Below are 20,303 nucleotides of genomic sequence, written 5' to 3' on the forward strand. Positions count from 1 at the left end.
CCTTAAGTGGTAACAGTGCCAAAGTTACTCTGTTCTATATCCTGTGCTATTCTATATCCTATGCCCCTAGGTCTACAGCTACTGTTATTTTACTAGTTAAGAAGCATGTTGGAGACTTAAATGCCTAAAATAAATCTAAAGATTTTCCTGAAGTCTAAAGATTTTTCTCCTCTGAAGTTCGGACAGCAGAACGTGGCCCCCCCTACAAAGGCCTGTGGCCCCTAGGTCTGGGTACACATTAAATGTCTAGGCGGACGAAGAAACCGTGAAGCGTCGGGGAAAGCAAGAGAAGAGGGTTTGGGTTGGGGGAGAGACTAAGGTTGGGCTAAGCAGAGGGGGAGCCTGCGGTGGAGCTGTGGTTGGGGGATGTGGGTTTTGTGGCTGAACTCAAAGGTGAGGTAAGAAACCAGGAACGGAGCTGACTGTCAGGGTGGAGTTCACAGGTCCAGGAAAGGTTAGGTTGCTGGGGGGTGCTGACGGGGCTGAAGAAAGACCAAAGAGGGGGCGAGGCTGGGTGGTCTCCGGGGCGCCAGGATGGAGGCGAGGCCCCCCTCCAAAGTCTGTGATTGGATGCTCCTTTAGTCCCGCCTCTCCAGACCCCCCGCTCCTCAAGCCCCGCCCACACCGCCGGGCGCGCGCCTGGGGAGCGGGGAGGGGGACCAAGCCGGAGAAGGGGGGAGGGAGAGAGGAGAGGCTCGTGCACGCGCCCCACTCACTGCGGGTGCGCGAGCAGCGCGCTCCCGCCGCCCGCGTCGCCATCTTTTCCCCCTCCGTCTGTCTGTCTGCCGTTGGCTTTGTCCGTCTGCAGCGCCGCCCCTCGGCTCCCCGCCACCGGCTCGGCCCGAAACCGCCCTCCGCCTGCCGGGGCTCAGTCCCGGAGAGCCCCGGCCCGGCCGGCCCGAGCTGCGGCCCGGGGCCCATTGTCCGGCGGTCCGTCTGTCCGGAGGCGGGGCCCAGGGACGCGGCGCGCCGCGGTGCGCCGAGGCTCCGGGTAAAAAGACCCCCGTCTCCTTTCCTCCGGGGCTAGGCTGAGGATGCAGGGGCTCCCCGCTCTCTCCCTTGTTCGCCCGCTGTCGGTCCTTTTGTCTGTGTCTGGGGAGGGGGCTCGTGCTCGCTCTGGCCGGAGGGCGGGGGTAGCCCAGGCTCCGACGCTCCCCCTGCGCCGGGTTCCCCAGACGAGGCCGGACCCGGCTGGCTCCCCACGGGCCGTTCCTCTTTCAGTCCCTCTGGCGGTCTCGGGCGCGGGAGGGGCGTCCGCGCCGCCGCCCTCCCGCGGTGGGCCCAGGTCGGGCTGGGCCGGGCACTACCGGGGCGGCCCCGGCGTCTGACAGGCTGGGGTGGAGCCGGGGGAGGAGGAGGATGGGCGTGGGAGTGCAGACCCGGGTGTCAGTCCCGCGTCGCGGTCTCGCAGAACGGCTTCTAAATTTAGATTTCTGAGAAGACTGTGTCGTCTGAGGGTTTGTCTGAGCCGCCTCGGAAGACCTCTGGCTTTTGTCGGTAATTCCTGGGTATCTACCTGTGCTCAGAAGATCGAAGCCAGAGGGACCATCTCGGCTGATTGTACACCTTCTCCAGACCAAAGAAAGTGGGAACAGGGTGAACAGTGAGGCAGCTACGTGACCAGCTTTCTCGTCCTCTCCTTTTTGGCAGATACAAATCACTGGGATTCGGGCGAGTTTACTTTGCTCCGTGGGAACTGCACCAGAGCTGGAGGTGGGAGTGCACCCTCTTTTCTTAAAGCTTGGATTTCACCTGCTCTTTTTGTTTTTTTCCCCCACGCTAAAGTCTGTGGTGTGTCCTGAAAGCTGCAACCTAACACCTGTGGGAGAGCAGGGACAATGTTAAGGGGCGATGTTGGCCTCCCTCCAAAGGACTCTTAACCTCGTTGTAAAGGCAAAGCTTCCTTCCTTTTTACGTAGAATCCCTTGTAAACCTGAACCTCACCGTTTACTTTCTTCCCATTCCGTTTTTTCTTCCAGATGGTGGTGATGTTCAGGCGGCTCTCCATTTACATTTTTGTGTTAGTTTCAGATTCAGTCTTGGGAACTGAGGCAGTGTTAAAAGAAGAACTGAATGCATGATCTTTAGGGCAACGCGTCTATGAATTTTATTACCTTTTATGGCCCATAAAACGGTCGTCTAACCTCTGAGATCTTGCTATGTAGTCAAGAATGCACTTATATTGCCATTTATGTATGTATGTATGTATGTATGTATGTATGTCTTTTCTTATTTATTTCCTTATTGAGTCCACGACCCACTGACTTTTTTTTTTTTTTTTTTTTTTTGAGGTAGAGGAGGGTATTTGCTTATCCCCCACCCCCCCCTCACGTAATCCCTCAGGTGTGAAGTCCCATTGGGTACCATCTGGTCAGTTCCCCATTTGGCCGCTAGGAGGATTGTGAGATGCAGTGGATACTGCCTATTTCAATATGCAGATGCTCATCTCTGTTTCTGACTTGTAGCTTCAGTATTGAACTGTTGCCTCACCAAGATGATCTGAATTGAGCATGTCTCAAGTTATTTGGCCTTCCTTCAGAAGGATCTTCATTACCTTTATCACACAGTTTCAATTTCTGATCTTGATTAGGAGAAAATTTAAAGATTAGTTAATATTTCATTTTTCTTTATATAATAGAGAGGTGTAGCTCTACAAATGTTGGGAGAAAATGATAATGTGCATTTCATTCAACTTTCCATTTTATGATTCCACAGGAAAAGACCCAAAGTGAATATTCCTTCACTGCTTATGCTAATAACTACTTGATTGGAAAGAAATGATCTATGCAAACAAAACTTAGAACAGAGAATACATACCATTAGCATTAGCTCACAGAAAGTGCCCTCTAACTAGTTAAAATTGATTTTACTGTATACATTTGAAGCTGGTTTTTTGTTGTTGTTGTTTTAATTAAAGGTCTGAAAAAGAACTGTGTTTGATATGCAGATATGATAGAAGACTGCCTGAAAGCTGCTTCCTTTGCCACTTCCTGTGGAGGCCTGTCTTTGCCATTTGCGGTTTCTTTCTTTTGGTAAGGGGAGGCAGGATCTGATTACAGGTCTGAGATCCTTTCTAGCTACATGGAGGAGTTAGTTGGCATAACAGGAGATGAGTCTTCACTAACTGGAGTGCAGAGTATAGCTAGCAGTAGCCTCTCAGAATGCCTCTTAAGGCATTAAACTACTTGCTTATTCAGTATAAGTACAATTTGAAAGGGCAGGAAGTGAAAGAAAACTTAGAGGGTGACCAAATCCATATTCTTGTCCTTGGTAGGGAAGAGAATCTCTTTTTTTAATCTGTTTATTCACTGTGCCTTTCTTTTTATTTTTATTTTTTTATTTTATTTTTTTTCAATATATGAAATTTATTGTCAAATTGGTTTCCATACAACTTCACTGTGCCTTTCATAGAAAATTTCAGTTTTCACTACTAATCCATTTCAGACTCTTTAACAACACTTACTGCTGGGAAAGTCTTTCTTAGAAACTAACCAGGAACCTCCAGCCTTATGTATCTGTTCCCTCCAGTTTCAGGGAAGCAGATGCAGGTCTCTGCAGCATGTTTCCTTTGGGGAGCTTTTCTCTTTGTTCTCTTTGGGGAGCTGATCTCTTTGCTACACAGAGGCCGGATTAAAAAGAGGCACTAAAGTTATTAACTTTGCCACTCCAGAGCATGTGAGCAGGGCCAGGTTGATATTCCACACTGGAATGTTGAATTAATACTCAACAGTGTGGATAGCATCTGGCTCTTCTGGTGAGAGCTCATCTTCAACATTGGAAGCCTGATTTGATTCAGTGCCCTGTCATCCACAGTGCCTAGTACTGTGCCTACCTCGCTAGGTAGAGGCTCTATTTCCTGTGCTGATTTCATTTATAGATGCCTAAAAGTTTTGAGATGTTTCCTGTCTCGCAGGGATGTGGTGCTTTGTCACCTCCAGGCAAGATAACTTCTTGAAAAAACATCTGGAGGTTCCCATTTGTGCAGATTGCAGGGCTTGACTTCCAGTGGGCGTGTAACATGTGAGCTGCCACCCTCTTTAGCTTCCATCTGCTTCCTTTTACATTCATGGGGCTTATCCATTTGAGCCTGCAGTGCTTCTAAAACTGTTACCTAAGTGTTTTGCTTCCTTTTCTATCTGGTGATCTTGATCATGATCACATAACAGTGTTCTGGATTCCACAGATAGATTTAGAGTAGAATTCTCTAAATCCTTTGAAGGAGTCCCTTCCTAAACTTCTTGGGACCTGGATGTTGTGCTAGAAATTTCCTTCTTTCTTTCTTTCTTTCTTTCTTTCTTTCTTTCTTTCTTTCTTTCTTTCTTTCTTTCTTTCTTTCTTTCAGTTTATTTATTTATTTTGAGTGAGAGAAAAAGCACGAGTGGGGAAGGGGTAGAGAGAGAGGGAGAAAGGAAGAATCCCAAGCAGGCTCCGCATTGTCAGCACACAACCAAATGCGGGGCTTGAACTCACTAACTGTGAGATAATGACTTGAGCCCAAATTGGATGCTTAACCAACTAAGCCACCCAGGTGCCCCCATTTCTTTCTTTCTTTAAGTAGTTCAATTATTTATAACTGGTGAGTTTTATATGCTCAATAACTTTTTTAAAAGTCTTTTTATCTTTAATTTTGTCTAATTTCTGGGAAAAATGGCACGTGGTAACAATATGTTTTTTATTGTAGGTCAGCACCCTGCAAGGAAGTAGTAACATATCCAGTTGTGAAACTGGGAAAGGCCAGAACTTTTGGATCAGGAAAACATGTCCCGTCGGAAACAGACAAATCCAAATAAAGTTCACTGTGAGTATTGGGTTTTGTCTTCTGGAACCTGGGAACATTGAGGGTTGAAATGAAAGAGTAATCTCAATTTAGGTGAGATGCTTACACTAATTTGTGTAGGAAAAAAGGGTTAAAGAGGTTGAACGTGATGGGTTTAAAGTGTGTCTGGTTGCTGGAGGAAGTATTAGAAACCTGTCTTAGGAGTAAGTGCACTTGATTCATCCTTAGTATTCACATTAACAGACATTTATAGGATATCTGTGCAAAGCCTTGTGCTAGATGCCAGGACTGTAAAACAGCATAAGGATATATAAGACTATAGTGGAGCCACAGATACATAAAATAATATCTAAAAACACAAGATAGTATATGCTGAGTGCCATATAGGGATGCTAAGACTGTGTGTACTACAGAACAGGAAGGAGTTCCATAGACTGAAGTAGCAAGGGAATGCTTCATGGAAAAGGCCCTAGACTGTGAGCTTAAACTGGGCCTTAGAAGGTAGGAAGTGGATTTTTAAAAAAGGAAGAAGGAAGAGGTAAAATCAGGTAGGGAAAATTATGTGAGCAAAGATAAAAGAAGGAAAGCACACGTTCAGGGGATAAGGAGACTTTGTATGAAGCAGACGTTTTATTTATCCAGATATTCTAGGACATGAGTTTGGAGATGTTAAACTCAGGCCAAGTTCATACTTCATACTGTGGACTATAAGGAGCTACTAAGGGTTTTCAGGCAGAGAAGGGGAGGGGCATTTAGAATGCAGTGTGTCAGGACTACTAAGCAGTTTGTGTGATGGATCACATGAGAGAAAGACTAGTAACAGGAAAACTAGGTATGCATTATTGCCTTGCATTGTTTCTCAGCGGTTTTGTATGTATGTATGTTTTATTTCAGTAATTAGACTGTAAAATTCTAGAGGGCAGAGACTATGTCCCATTTGTATTTCCTGCTATTCCTCTTTACTTCTAGCACTGCTTATAAAGGATGTTCAAAGTGCCTTTTAAATTAACATTTAATATGTCTATCTATGCAGATTTTATATAATTGACCTTTTTCCTATGATCTGGGAAGATAAGCATCGTCACCCAAATGTTTAAAAAAGAGTCACATAGCACCTTTTATTATTGAGGACTGACCAAATAAAGTACAGCAGCATCCGAAGAGAATTCAGTGAAATAATACATAACGGTTATTTTGAAGGAAAACACTCTTCTACATATGAGGGTAGATTCGTCAAAGAGTTAAGATAAGAGGACTAAAGTTCATTAAAAATATCCTGCATACCAGGCACTCTGTACCTTATCTTATTGGGTAATTTCAAGAGTGAGAGAAGAAATAGTAGGAACAGAGGAATTAGGGGGACTTGAATATTTTATAATGAGATTAGGGTGGCACACCTTCATTTACAATTAATTCTTCAACTTAACTCCTGGAAAAGTTGTAGAAGAGAACAAGTTGGATGCTTCTAGGAGTATGTTCTGGAATAGGTGGATGTGGAAGTCTGCTTAATATAAAGGTGAGTGAGTGGTTTAGGAAGGGTTTAGAAATTGATGCTACAACAATAAAATGTAGTGGGCCTGAATGTGAAGATTGTCAAGAGAGACATTTCTTGATCCATCACAGAGGTTTAGTAGGGTTGTCTTCTCCTCTCTGATTGAAAACAAATATCAGTAAAAGACATAGATGTGACCCCAAGAAGGCAGGGAAGGAAAGGTATTCTTAGTAGATGGGTTCACAAATAAGGCGGTCATAGGAGTTGGGTGTTTACTTAAAAAAGCCGTCTGTCCAGGGCGCCTGGGTGGCTCAGTCAGTTGAGCGTCCGACTTTGTCTCAGGTCATGATCTCACCGTTTGTGGGCTTGAGCACCATGTCGGGCTCTGTGCTGACAGCTCAGAGCCTGGAGCCTGCTTCACATTCTGGGTCTCCCTCGCTCTCTGACCCTCCCCTGCTCATGCTCTCTCTCTCTCTCTCTCTCTCTCTCTTAAAAATAAACATTAAAAAAAAAATTTTTTTTTTAAGCCATCTGTCCAAAGAGACTTGGTTAGATTTAAGGAGAGTAGGTGGCAGGGAATGATGGCCTGATTGTGATAAGGCCAAGGGAAGCTAGGCTTATATGGCCTTGTATGTATGGCTTGTATGGCCTTGTATGTACAAGCTAGGCTTGTATGTATCCATCAGCTGAATCTCCTCCCACCATAGTTGAACCCAGGGTGAGTTGGTATTGGGTCAGAAAACAGATGGACAAACAGGCCATGGAGAAGATAAGAGAGTATTACACATCCACAGCTGCAGAAATGCAGTTTCCAGAGCCGAGTCAATATCATATTGTGGTGGAATGGGTGGGGCTGTGCGGGCTCTGAGGAAGTGACCATTATGAGGGCCATGAACAGAAATGTTCAGCTGCAACTAAAAAGCAGACCCCCAGGGAGGGACTGTTTTCAGAGATGTATTTGGATGGGGAACCATGAAGGCTTCTCAGGTAATAGACTAAGCTTGACTAAAGAAGAAAAGACACTGAGATTTGCTGGTGTCTCAGGACTTTGTGCTTATTTACTGTTTGGGGACTGAAGCGTCTTTTTTTTTTTTTTTTTTTTTTTTTTTTAAACAGCATTTTCTCCTTGCCCATGACAAAAGTGGCAGGCAGAAATAGGTGGTTTCAGTCTTCTGACCGCTTGAGTCTCCTGTTCCCTTGCAGTGAAATGGAACCAATCAAATGTATTGAATTTAATGCTGCTTATCTATTTAAAATAAGTGGAATGGACTCAAGGTCTGGGAGGCAAGAATGTCTGCAGAAGCTTTGCTGAAATGTTAAAGCCAGTCGGCACTTGAGTAATGGCTGAGCTCCATTACATCTGCCTTCTGGGAAGAAGATTGTGTCATGAAACTCAGAGCCCACCTAAAAGAGTATATTAAGAATCCCACTGCTGTAGGGGTGCCTGGGTGGCTCAGTCCGTTAAGCTTTCGACTCTAGATTTCAGTTCAGTTCATGATCTCATGGTTTGTGGGTTCAAGCCCCATGTCAGGCTCTGCAGTGACTTTGTGGACCCTGCTTGGGATTCTCTCTCTCCCTCTCTCTCTGCCCCCCACACCCCAAATAAATAAATAAACGTAAAAAAGGAAGGAAGGAAGGAAGGAAGGAAGGAAGGAAGGAAGGAAGGAAGGATCCCACTGCTGTAGCCTGGCAGCATTTATCAGATCCACTTGAGAAGCCAGCGGGCAGGATGCACTGGCATTTACTTGGCTTTCCTCAGGACTGTCTCTGTATCTGAATTACCATCATGATCTCTCCTTTCCCCAGAAACATCCACATGTACTCTTGTAGTTTGCTCAGTTCATTAATAGATTTGATACAGAGCTTTTGGAATAAAAGCCCAGAATTATTGGTTTCAGAGAAACTGCTGAGGGGTATTAGACCTTCTTCTGCCCCTCCTTCCTCATCTCACCTCCTTCTGAGTACAAGTTTCTGTCAGCTGTTTTCTAGAGAGGTTGAAAATAGAGTCCCTTGTACACTCTCATTTGATGTGTTTATGCCAAGCAAACCACTAAGAAAAGGAGAACTCTTTCTTCAGAGACTTTTGTTTTCAGATTGAAAAGTACATACAAGACTAAAAACTTTGAATTTCAATAAAAGCTTCTCAGCTTTTACAGAGAAGTAGGAAAAAAAGCCTTTAAAGTGCCTTCTCTTCCAAAAAACACAACTTGTTTTGTCCTCGTTCATTCTGTCAACATCCTTGTGAAGTAAATGGCTATGTTCCCGGCCTGTGGTAGCACCTTGGGTCACAGAGACTGTCAGCTGGAATGGAATCCTAAGCCCCTCACTCCCAAGACTAGCTCATTTTTTCTGCATTTGACTTCTGCTCTGTTGGAATATTTTTCAGCTGCTTTGCTTTCTTTAATTTCAGTCAGCCAGAAATTGCATGTGTTTAATTGCACCAATGACTCAAGAAAGAGAATTGTAAAATCTTTGCCTTTCTAGTAACTTTTATCCCAGGCTTCTCCTCTGTTCTACAGACTTGCTTGGATGGCCTTGTTCTTGTCTAGTCTGGAACACCTTAGCCAAATCAGACAAACAGTATCTTGATTTCATACCAAAAAAAAAAGAAGAGGTAGCACCTTGTTTTTTACTGTAGAGCTTAGATTACTTGTTCTTAACTATTAATAGACAAATAAATACCCATGTTAAATAAGATGGTTGCCCTACATTAATATCTAGAGAACTGAGTGTTTTTTTAACCTATTCCAATAGTTTCAAGATAGAAGGAAATAATAATTCTACATTAGAAAAGCAGACAAATTTCCAACTCTGTGTCTCCCTCTCTCTCTGTCCCTCCCCCACTCATGCTGTATCTCTCAAAAATGAATAAATGTTAAAAAAAATTTTTTAATAAAAAAAAGAAAAGCAGGCTGTTGTATAACATTTCTCAAGTGCCAGTATTTCTATGGATCACATTATATTTGAGTTACTATGACATACTTTTAGCAGATATCACTACCTTTTTATGAAAGGATAATTCTGGGCAGTCAGATTTACAGCTTAGGTATATAGGGCCTACTGGAAGATCATGATATGCCCAAATCGCTTTTTTAATGGTTTTTATATATTTTGCTTTCTGTCAATGTTTAAGATAAGAATGGCCTTAAGGAATAAAGTTTACCTTAGCCCTTTCCAGGAGTCAGAAATAGAACCAAACTGCCAAAAGGGAATGACAATTAATGTATTCTAACTATCCTAAGTGAGATTGCCAGCAAAAGTCCTAGATAAAGACGTTGTATGGAATTAACTCTTCTCTGTTCCGTGAAGGCCCAAATATTTAGACAATATCAATAGACAAAAACTTTCAGCTCAAGTTGGTGGGTCTAAACTGAATCATTGGTAGATCTTGAGAGGTATTTATCCTTTTAGATGCCCTTCTACTAATGCAATGCAATTACCTATTAAGGGGGGAAAAAGTGTATTCTTCATATGTTATAAACCTAGTTTTTTTCTGGGTAGGTTTCTTTAGAGATGCGAAGTATCACTGATGAGAGTGGTCTACCCTTTGATAATCATATGTTGGTACATGACGTGTTCCTCAGTGCCATTTCTGCCCACGGTTTCCAGGTCCAAAAGCATGCATCTACCCAGAAGAATTCAGTAACTAATCCAGTTGGCCATGGTCTTGTGGTTACAGTGGAACCACCATGAAGAAAAATATTTTACTTCTGCAAAGAAGGATGAGAAGGTGCTATAACACAGAATTTTTTTTTGTTCTTCCTTGCAGTAATTTATGTCCAGTTTATGATCTTGATATTTTGGAAATGGACTTAAGGCAGCTTATTTTTCTTTTACTTGAGTGCTCTGGGGCTAGAAGTTCACTTGAACCCTTGCCACCTCTACTCCCATTCCCAGTAGCAATCAGAGTAGCCACAGTACTAGTTACTCTGGCCCCGGCATGGTAACTCCTCATAGGGTATCAGAACCATCGAAATGATGGGTCCCTTTGTCATTTACTGGCCCTAAGAACATTATTTTGATCTTTGAGGTGTAGCATCAGTTTCTTGTGGTTCGAAGGTAACATTATCACTAGGATCAGAGCCATTCTTCTCACACAGAGACAAGTGTTTGTTTTCAGCAGCACAACTCTGGTGAACTATCTAAACTGCTTACATCAGGGGTGCCTGGGTGGCTCCAGTCGTTTAAGCGGCCAACTTCGGCTCAGGTTATGATCTCGTGGTCAGTGAGTTCAAGCCCCGTGTCGGGCTCTGTGCTGACAGCTCAGAGCCTGGAGCCTGTTTCAGATTCTGTGTCTCCCTCTCTCTGACCCTCCCCTGTTCATGCTGTGTCTGTCTCTGTCTCAAAAATAAATAAACGTTAAAAAAAATTTTTTTAACTGCTTACATCACTGCTAAAAACCAGTTTCAAAATATGGATATTAAAATTGTACACACCTGGGTTTGAATACTTTGTTCTATAGACTTGAGTTTTCTCTTAAGTAAAATATGTGTAGGAATACCTACCACATAGAGTTTTGCAGAGAATTCAGATAAAAACTATAAAGCACTGGGGCACCTGGATGGCTCAGTCGGTTAAGTGTCCGACTTCGGCTCAGTTCATGATCTCATTGTTCATGGGTTCGAGCCCCTCATCAGGCTCTCTGCTCTCAGCAAAGAACCTGCTTCAGATCCTCTGTCCCCCTCTCTCTCTGCCCCTCCCCTGCTTATTCTCTCTCCCTCTCTCTCAAAATAAATAAATAAACTTAAAAACAACAACAACAACAACTATAAAGCACTTAGCTTAGAGCCTGGAACCAGGATATGCCAAATAGTAGTTATTAGTGTTCAGCACTTAGCATCTAGGTGCTCACTGAATTTTTGCTGAACAAATGCCAAAGTGAATCACATGAAGCCTCCTTTACATCAGTTCTTTCATCGTCCAAGGACTGATAGCACAGGTCAACTGACCATTTCTCCTGCCGCATTGTATCCTGTCTTGGAACCTGAACCTGTTTATGTTCCTTTTTTCTTTTCAGTAAGAAAGTGCCTGGCCTGTTGTCAGACATTTCACTAGGGCTTTTTATTCTCTCTTGGTGGCTGGGAGTGGGAACTGTAGTTTCCACTCTGACTGAGATAATGGAAACCTCAAGAAACCCAATTCTCTTTTCTCCTAATGCCTGGCCTCTTGGAAATAAAAGAGCACTTAAATATTAACTCTTCAATAACCACAGAGATCCTAGGCAGAGTTCATTGCAAATGAATGCATAATCAAGGATGGTCCTGGGCTTTTGGATACCCCATATGAAAAAAGAAAAAGGAAAAAATACCTCATTTACCAGGGAGACTAGATAAAATACTATTTCTTGCAAATTAGTTGGTATGTTTCAGGAAGTTTGTTCCTCAGCAAAAATGAGTTCATATATTATCTGTTCTCCATTTAGTCTATTATTCAACCAGTTGTTGATTTGCTTGTGGCTAATTCTGGTAGACAAAGAAAATCAAGGCAGAACTTCCAAAGTATCTCTCGAAAGGGGAGTGGATGAAAGATGAGATTAGAGAGATTGTTTTTGGAAGGATTATTTGAAGCACTTGTTTATAGTCAGAGATGAACTCTGAGTCAGGGCCGTAATGTTAGTATACTAAGATTCAGAGATTGTGCCCACATTTGTTGCCCTATCTGTATTATCCCATCACTTTGCCTCTTCTGCCTCTGTCTCCCCAATCCTGATGGTAAGTTATCCGTGGAATTGATATTCTGACGTTAAATTTGTTAAGTAGCAATTGATTACCTTTTGAAAGGAGTCAGGATTGGGAGGATTTAAGCAAGTGATGCTTTCTAGAGCATCTGGCTCACTGCCCAGGAAGAGTAGCCATGCCCAGAAACTCCAGGAGGCAGCAAGCTAAGAGATGGATGACCCCACAATAGGGTACCTGCCTGTCTCCCAACTTTGAATGGTCTGACTTTCCACCCAGCTTGCCTGGAATATGCTGTCTAGCTGGTGGCCTGACTGTTTTTCCTTGTGACCACCAGGGGATCAAGTATTTGCTGGGCTAGAAGAGCAAGCCCGCCAGGCGATGATGAAAACTGATTTTCCTGGAGACCTTGGCAGTCAGCGACAAGCTATCCAACAACTAAGAGATCAGGACTCCAGTAGCAGTGAGTTCTGCACCTTCTGGTAATGACTCAGGGCAATGGGAGAAGAATTATCAGAGTGTGTGTGCTCTGGGGATTGTGCATGGGGGTTGGGAGGAAGACATGAAGAAAGAGATTTGTGGATCCTCAGTGTTCCCAAAGGTGTTCCAAGGTGTATGAGCATTTGCTTATCCAGGGAGAGGACAGGTTTGGCATTATATTTTTTTTTAACTCATGGACTGCAGTATTTGATACAGTGCCATACACAGATAGGTTTGTGATGACTATGATAGACGGGTATAGAGATCATTTGTACAGGAGCAGTCCCTGGGTTAGGTGAAATGAAAATAATCCCTGTCTCCTAGAATCTATTTACTTAAAGTTAACAAAATATAAGAGTGGCATTAATGAAATTTTTGCTTGAGGACCCAGTTTGAATGTCACACAAGAGGATTTGCTTACTAATGAGATTATGCATCATATAAAATGCTGAAGTCTGGGTACCTGGGTGGCTCACTCTGCAGGGCATGCGAGTCTTGATCTCAGTCCGAGCCCCACAGTGGGCAAAGAGACTACTTTTAAAAGAATAAGTTATTTTTTTTAGAAAAGCAATAAAGTGCTAAAGGCAATGTCTTTCTACACCAAGTCCTAAGTAGATCCCTGGAAGGAGATGGAAAAGACAGTGATGGGTAACTAACTGAGCCTGATGGATCATCTGTTCCATGACCTGCCTGAACAAATACATTTTGAGATATATTTGTTGAAATACAAATTTCCTAGGATGATTTCCATACTTTACTAATCACATCCATCTGATATTGGATATTATTACTGTCAATTCAGAGTGACATTTTTAATTTTTTTCTACATTTGGGATTAAAGAATAACAAAGAGGGAAAGAATTCAGGGGCCTTCTAGGAACTAGTTTTCACTCAAATTAATAATTTAGCAAAAAAAAAAAAAAAAAAATTAGCTTCTAGTTGCTCAGGTACAGAAAAACCCAAAGATTTTTAGAAAACCTATGGGAGCCACCAGTTTGAATAACAGGATAGGAATGGCAACATCTATAAAAGTTTAATAGGTTTCCATTCTGGAAAAGCTGCATCATCCCTCTAGATGGCATACTTATTTTTTTTTAAATCTTTGGAATTCTATATTTGGATTTTTGATCAGTCACATAGTGTGTTTGATACAGTAGTGTCTTAGACTAAGTTTACAAGTACTCTGGATAAACTGGTGAGAAAATATGGTATGATTTAATCTATTTAAATCCTGCATCGTTGAGATAAATTCCCACAAAAGCTTTGGGCTAGGGAATAAGGCATACATATGATATAGATCTTTCCAGGGCCCAAATCCAGTCCACCAACCAAGCAGAGTATCTAACAGAGACCCACATAACTACTAGCAGATGATTTGGTTAGATTTTCTTATGAAGACAAAGAATGTAACTAGTTTTGCCAGATACTGGTGGATTTAAAAATTACATGAGGGGTGGTAGAGAGAAGACAAGAAGCACTGTAACTAGGAAAGCTGAGTCTCACAGGTGACAGTCTACCCTGTATTTTCTCTTGCTCACAGTCAGGCCCAGGAATCCCGAATCTAAGGGTGGTTGGGATAGGGTTGGAGTCTGACAGCTTCCCTAGGCTTGGCTTCCTCTTGTGATCTTCAAGGTACTCGTACTTTTTTTCCCTTTCAGAACAAACTCCCTATTATTATCGTGGTTTTTAAAAAATCTTTTTCTTTTCTATGTATTTTATAATGAGGGAACAAAAATCAACCCACAAAAATTTTGCAGACCCCTCAGCCACAAGTAGACCTCCCCACAGCCACATCCTACCCCCTAAATGAAAATAAACTCAATTCTTACTTTAGTTATAAGAAATTGTATTTCATCCTAAAGAATGTCCTGTTCCCTCCACTTAATGCAGTCAGTTATCCGTCAGATAATCCAAAGAACCAATGTAAACAATGGATTTATTTAGCCTGGAATCCTGAGTTACTAGCAGAGTAAGAACCCACTGAGTCAGGTACCACAACAAATGGCCTGAGGTTGGTTGCTGTGCTGTTTTTTCCACTGGACTGAACAAACTTTTCCCTATAAAGTAGACATTATTTTCAACTAATTGACTACTATCTCCTTTATTGATTAAGAGGAAGGAAAAACTTCCTTGTTTCTCTGTGTGCCTTGGGGTTTTTTGGGAGAGAAGAGATTAGTGGGACACAGAATAGAATAGTGTATGTGATACCATGGAAAAATCATGCAGGGTGTTATGGAGAAAAGTAAGTAATAAAATCAGTGAGAAGTGTGGGTAGGTCAGAGGTGATGTGTTGTGGGAATGAATGAGCATGGTGTGAGGTGCATAGGAGGTATGATTTGAAGTATGAGGTATTTGGGAATCATGTAAGAAGAATTATTTTTATGATAACATACAGGGCCCAATAACCATTGTCTAATGGTTTTGCCTGAGATTTTCTCTTTAGTGTGCAAATGGCATTATAAATAAGAGCTAGCAGCTCTTTCACTTAACATGATTTGTATCCACTATCCAACTAAATAAACTATTCATTGATATAAACTCTGTTGTGGAAGATCTGAAAATGTTTTCACTATAGCTACAAACTCTAAGGTGGAAAGCAACTCAAGGCCTATTTATGCAAAAATCAGAACTAGTGACCAATTTGTGTGTTCTAGGTGACAGTGAGGGTGATGAAGAGGAGACCACACAAGATGAAGTCTCTTCCCACACATCAGAGGAAGATGGAGGGGTGGTCAAAGTGGAAAAAGAGTTAGAAAATGTGGAGCAGCCTGTTGGTGGGAGTGAAGTGGTAGAGCATGAGGCAAGTGACAAATGGTTCCTGAGTCCAGGAACCCCCCCGACCCTTCTGCTCAGCCCTGATGCCTGATGGTCTCCTGGACCTTCATGTGAAGCCCGTCTTCCTCCACAGCTCCATTTACCCAAACCTCAGACACAACTCTCATCACACCAGCTTTCCTGTCCACCCACATGTCACTAACTGAGGTACAGCTCCCCCACTTCTTTCCAGACGGAATATCCACTTTTGCAAGACTGTCGGCTGACTTCCTGAAGTGTACTCTCGAATATGCTTGCAAATTTAAGTCAGAGTGTTACCTGAGGTGCCATCTTCTCACTAAATTGTTTCCTGAGGATTCCTGCAAGAAGGACAGCCGGAAGGAAGCTAATCCGAGAGAGTTAACCTTAGGGGAAAAAACAGAGAAGCTGTCCCTGGGGCAGCCTATGCCCTCATGGCAGGAAGCCTTGGAGGAAATAAAGATAGGAGCAAATTTTATTCCCTTGCCCTATTACTTTTTCTTTCAGTCCATAGTGGAAACCTAAGAATAACATGTGATACCAGGTTGTGTTCTTTTTAACAGGATACCCTGTTAAAAGAAGTAGGGTCAGGGAAAAGAGTGGTAAACAGTCTTAATGAATTGCCTACTTGTTGAATTGCAGGTCACGGGGAACTTGAATTCTGACCCCTTACTTGGACTCTGCCAGTGTCCCCTCTGCCAGCTAGACTGTGGGAGCCGCGAGCAGCTGATTGCTCATGTGTACCAGGTATGGGCTGGGGAGCCACTTGCTCCGGAACACGAGCGTCAGCAGCTTGTTTATTGGTTAGCCTTTGCCTCCAGCTCCCAGAGGAACCTTGGGCTGGTGCTTCCAATAAGAGTCCACTCCAGGCCCCAGAACATTTTAGAGACTAAGTGGGATATGTTGGGTAAAACCGTTGTCGGTTCCCAGGCAGACACCCTATGAAAACTTAAGTATAATTTTTTTTCCCAAATTACTTAATGCATATTTAAATAGTTAAATCGAAACTAAGATCTATTAATAATGAGGGCTTTGTTTTAAAGAGGAAAAAAATGAGTTCACATAAATGTTTCTGTTATACTAGAGAAAGTGTAAATGAAGGGATCGGAAGAACACGAGCTTTTGTGCTCTTTTTTCCATGATCCAATCACAGAGCACCTTTGCCTTGTGATCTATATTAGAAAGGCATCAGCACACATGGCAGCCTGAGCTTTACCATAAAGGTAGTTGGTTAACAAACAGACACATTTCTTTAGAAGATTGTTTTGAAAAGATTGAAGAAAAGGCAGGACAAAATCTCTTTTGGATACCAGTCTTTCTAGCTAGTTTCTACACTTGGCCTTCATTGCCTCCTTACCGTGCATTTGTGTCTGCACAGTGTGAGGCAAGCAGATAGAAATTATCCCAAGCATGAGTTCTTTGCAGGTTTTGAAGAGGGCTCTTTCTCTGGAGCCCTGTTGTTCATCAGGCCAGCTGCACGTTCCAGAACATAGTCAAAACTCAAGCTAATGAAATCTGAACAATAATCGGCACGGCCTGGCCCTTCTAAAGGCCTGTTAACACAAGACTCTTACTTTTCCAGGTGCTTAACGGAGAGAATTGCTGCAAATCCCTTGTTCTTAGACTAAGGAAAGGGGACATTTTTTAGAAAGCAGCTTCTAAGTGGGTATGACTTATCTTAAAGGTTACATGAGTTGACAGATTAAGGCTCTGTTTTGCAGCACACTGCAGCAGTGGTGAGCGCCAAGAGCTATATGTGTCCTGTCTGTGGCCGGGCCCTAAGTTCCCCAGGGTCCTTGGGTCGTCACCTTCTAATCCACTCGGAGGACCAGAGGTCTAACTGTGCTGTGTGTGGAGCCCGTTTTACCAGCCATGCCACGTTTAACAGGTTAGCTGGCCACCTAAACCTCTCGGTCTGGGAACAAATTACTGCGTGTGGGTTCTGCTTTCCCAAATCAAAACAAAGGCTAGAGATAGGTAATGCAAAGGCAAATGACCCTTGACTCCATGGAAATAAAAGTAATGAACCTAGTAAATATGCCCATTCCATTAGATATCCCCAAAGAGAAATGAATTCCCATTTCTTTCCTCTATCAGGATAATATTTTCATAAGAGATAGGGGTGGGGGAGCAGTCCAAGAACATTCATAATAAAGTTCACTGGAATAAGTGCTAAGAGGCCCCTGATATGAGGACACAGTCTCCACTGTGTCCGAGGAAGACTGGAACTATGTGAATTGTGTCCTAGTTCCATTTGCCAAGGGTACAATGCAGAGTCGTCCAAAGCAGGAGGGGCTGAGCCAGTGGACTCCCCTAAAGGCAGCTTCTACTTCAAGGACTGCTGCTTCCACAGGAGGACTACCCTGCCTGGCTCTTAGGAACACCACCAGCCAGCTGGAATGAAAACTGCGTATTTGTGGGGGTCCAGCTGACACCTGGCCATTGGCTTTGTGTCCAACTCCAGGTGGGCTTTATAACTTGATAGACCCCCTAGCCCAGAGAAGCTGGGGAGTCGGAGAGCTAGAAGAGGTCTCCCAAGTACTCAAACTGACTCCTAGTTGTGCACTTGGAGCAACTGGTCTAGTAGGACAAGAGTAAGTCAGAGCTAGATACCTGAGCTAGACTAGAAGGAGACACTAACGATCCAAAATTTTTGTATTCCAGCGAGAAACTTCCTGAAGTACTTAATATGGAATCCCTACCCCCAGCCCATAGTGAGGGCCCCTCCAGTGCTGAGGGGAAGGACATTGCCTTCAGTCCTCCAGTGTACCCTGCTGGAATTCTGCTTGTGTGCAACAATTGTGCTGCCTACCGTAAGCTCCTGGAAGCACAGACCCCCAGTGTTCGCAAGTGGGCCCTACGTCGACAGAATGAGCCTCTGGAAGTAAGGCTGCAGCGGCTGGAACGAGAGCGCACGGCCAAGAAAAGCCGGCGGGACAATGAGACCCCGGAGGAGCGGGAAGTAAGGCGCATGAGGGACCGTGAAGCCAAGCGCCTGCAGCGCATGCAGGAGACTGATGAGCAGCGGGCACGCAGGCTGCAGCGGGATCGGGAAGCCATGAGGCTGAAGCGGGCCAATGAAACCCCAGAGAAGAGGCAGGCCAGGCTCATCCGGGAGCGGGAAGCCAAGCGGCTCAAGAGGAGGCTGGAGAAAATGGACATGATGTTGCGAGCTCAGTTTGGCCAGGACCCTTCTGCCATGGCAGCCTTAGCAGCCGAAATGAACTTCTTCCAGCTACCTGTGAGTGGGGTGGAGTTGGACAGCCAGCTCCTGGGCAAGATGGCCTTTGAAGAGCAGAACAGCAGCTCTCTGCACTGAACCCCTCCTGCCCTCTCACTCACCCAGGTCCCCAAGGATCAATGTGGTAGCCACCCAAAGGGCCCTGTCCTTACTGCCAGAGACAGGCCTGGGTTGGCTGCAGGTGGACCTGCGTACCTTTGCATGTGGGAGCGGGATGCTGGGATCAGCCAGAAGCCGACTTAACACGGCTCCGGACAAGGGAGTAGGCAGGCACTCCAGAGAACTGGACTCCCCAGCCCACTGCTGCAGGGCATGCTTCTAGGACTGCAGGGCCTGGTGCGGCCCACGGAAATGTGAGGGCAAATAAATTAATTTTATCTTTACTGGCCTTTTTCTGCTTTTCTCTCCATTTCATTCTAGCAAATGAAGTGATGTAGGAGAGACCTGGGTGGAAGTTTTCGGCTGGGACTTCTGGCAGATTGTCTTCTGAAGGGAGGGCGCTCCTCAATTTAGGTGGCCCAGAGATCCCTTGTTTGGGCCTTTACAAGCTGATAAGGCATACCTATGACAAGAAAGAACCATTGCTGACTTTGTGAGAGTCCATTCCCAACAGCCTAACAAAGATCTTCTATAGTCCCAAAGGCCATTTAAACCTAGCTTACTTTTTCCAAACTCAGAAGTAGACACCTTTCCTCATAACTGGCATTTTCTAAAGAGATGCAGTATTTATTTAGGCTATGGGCTGGCTACTTTTCCCAGCAGAATTCAATTTGTCAAAATTTAAAAATCCTATCCTAGCGGCACCTGGGTGACTCAGTCGGTTAAACGTCCAACTCTTGGTTTTGGCTCAGGTCATGACCTCACATTTCAAGGGATTGAGCCCAGTGTCAGGCTCTGCACAGGCTAGTGCAGAGCCTGTTTGGGATTCTAGGTCTCCCTCTCTGCCTCTCCTCCACTCACGCTGTCTCTCTCTCTCTCTCTCTCTCTCAAACTTAAAAAAGATTTAAAAAAAAATTTTTAATGTTTATTTATTTTTGAGAGAGAGAAAAAGCATGAGCAGGGGAGGGGCAGAGAGAGAGGGAGACAAAGAATCCGAAGCAGGCACCAGGCCCTGAGCTGTCAGCAGAGCCCAACATGGGGCTTGAACTCACAAATCAGATCATGACCTGAGCCAAAGTCGGGCGCTTAACCAACTGAGCCACCCAGGTGCCCCATAAAGTTAAAAAAAATTTTTAATCCTATCCTAGACAGCAGTCAGCTTCATTGAGGAATATGTTCACAGAAGTAGCTCTAATATTGGAGCACCTGAATGGCTCATTTGGTTAAGCATCCAACTCTATTTGTAATTTAAAAAAAAATTTTTTTTAGTTTATTTATTTTGAGAGACCACGAGCTGGGGAGAAGGGCAGAGAAAGCGAGAGAGAGAGAGAGAGAGAGAGAGAGAGAGAGAATTCCAGCAGGCTCCGTGCTGCCAGTATTGCGCCCAATGTGGGTCTCGATCTTACAAACCATGAAATCATGACCTGAGCCCAAGTTAAGAGTCACTCAACCAACTGAGCCACCCAGGAGCCCCCAGTGTCCAACTCTTGATTTCAGCTCAGGTCATGATCTCACTGTTTGTGAGATCCACCCCCCATGTTGGGCTCTTGTGCTGACAATGTGGAGCCTGCTTGGGATTCTCTCTCTCGGCCCCTCCCCTGCTCGTGCAAGCACTCTCTGTCTCTCTCACTCTCAAAATAAATATTTAAGAAAATCTAAAATTTCAAAAAAATTAAATAGCTCCAATATTAAGATCTATAGTACCAAGGAACTCTTGTTTGAGAGAAGTGATCCATCTTCTTATTT

The 20,303-nt window shown here is 43.9% G+C and overlaps 1 protein-coding gene across 7 annotated transcripts; it reads left to right on the forward strand.

The window, feature by feature from the left end:
* Positions 1 to 670: 670 nt before the first annotated feature.
* Positions 671 to 18,841, forward strand: ZNF821 (zinc finger protein 821). 7 transcript variants are annotated; one of them, XM_019455375.2, is made up of 10 exons: positions 671 to 991; positions 1,651 to 1,713; positions 2,948 to 3,032; positions 4,682 to 4,798; positions 9,879 to 9,999; positions 12,282 to 12,407; positions 15,079 to 15,224; positions 15,860 to 15,964; positions 16,939 to 17,105; positions 17,882 to 18,841. In XM_019455375.2, the coding sequence occupies exons 6-10, from the start codon at positions 12,326 to 12,328 to the stop codon at positions 18,534 to 18,536; spliced, it is 1,155 nt and encodes a 384-aa protein (XP_019310920.1). In that variant the 5' UTR covers positions 671 to 991; positions 1,651 to 1,713; positions 2,948 to 3,032; positions 4,682 to 4,798; positions 9,879 to 9,999; positions 12,282 to 12,325; the 3' UTR covers positions 18,537 to 18,841. The 7 variants fall into 7 exon arrangements, with proteins under 7 accessions (XP_019310920.1, XP_019310918.1, XP_019310917.1 ...); XM_019455373.2 differs by lacking the exon at positions 9,879 to 9,999 and having other exon boundaries at positions 672 to 991; positions 2,918 to 3,032; XM_019455372.2 differs by lacking the exon at positions 9,879 to 9,999 and having other exon boundaries at positions 672 to 991.
* The last annotated feature ends 1,462 nt before the right edge of the window (positions 18,842 to 20,303 follow it).

This window comes from Panthera pardus, unplaced genomic scaffold (genome assembly GCF_024362965.1).
Source record: "Panthera pardus isolate Hobbes unplaced genomic scaffold, ASM2436296v1 HiC_scaffold_19, whole genome shotgun sequence".
NCBI classification, from domain to species: domain Eukaryota; kingdom Metazoa; phylum Chordata; class Mammalia; order Carnivora; family Felidae; genus Panthera; species Panthera pardus.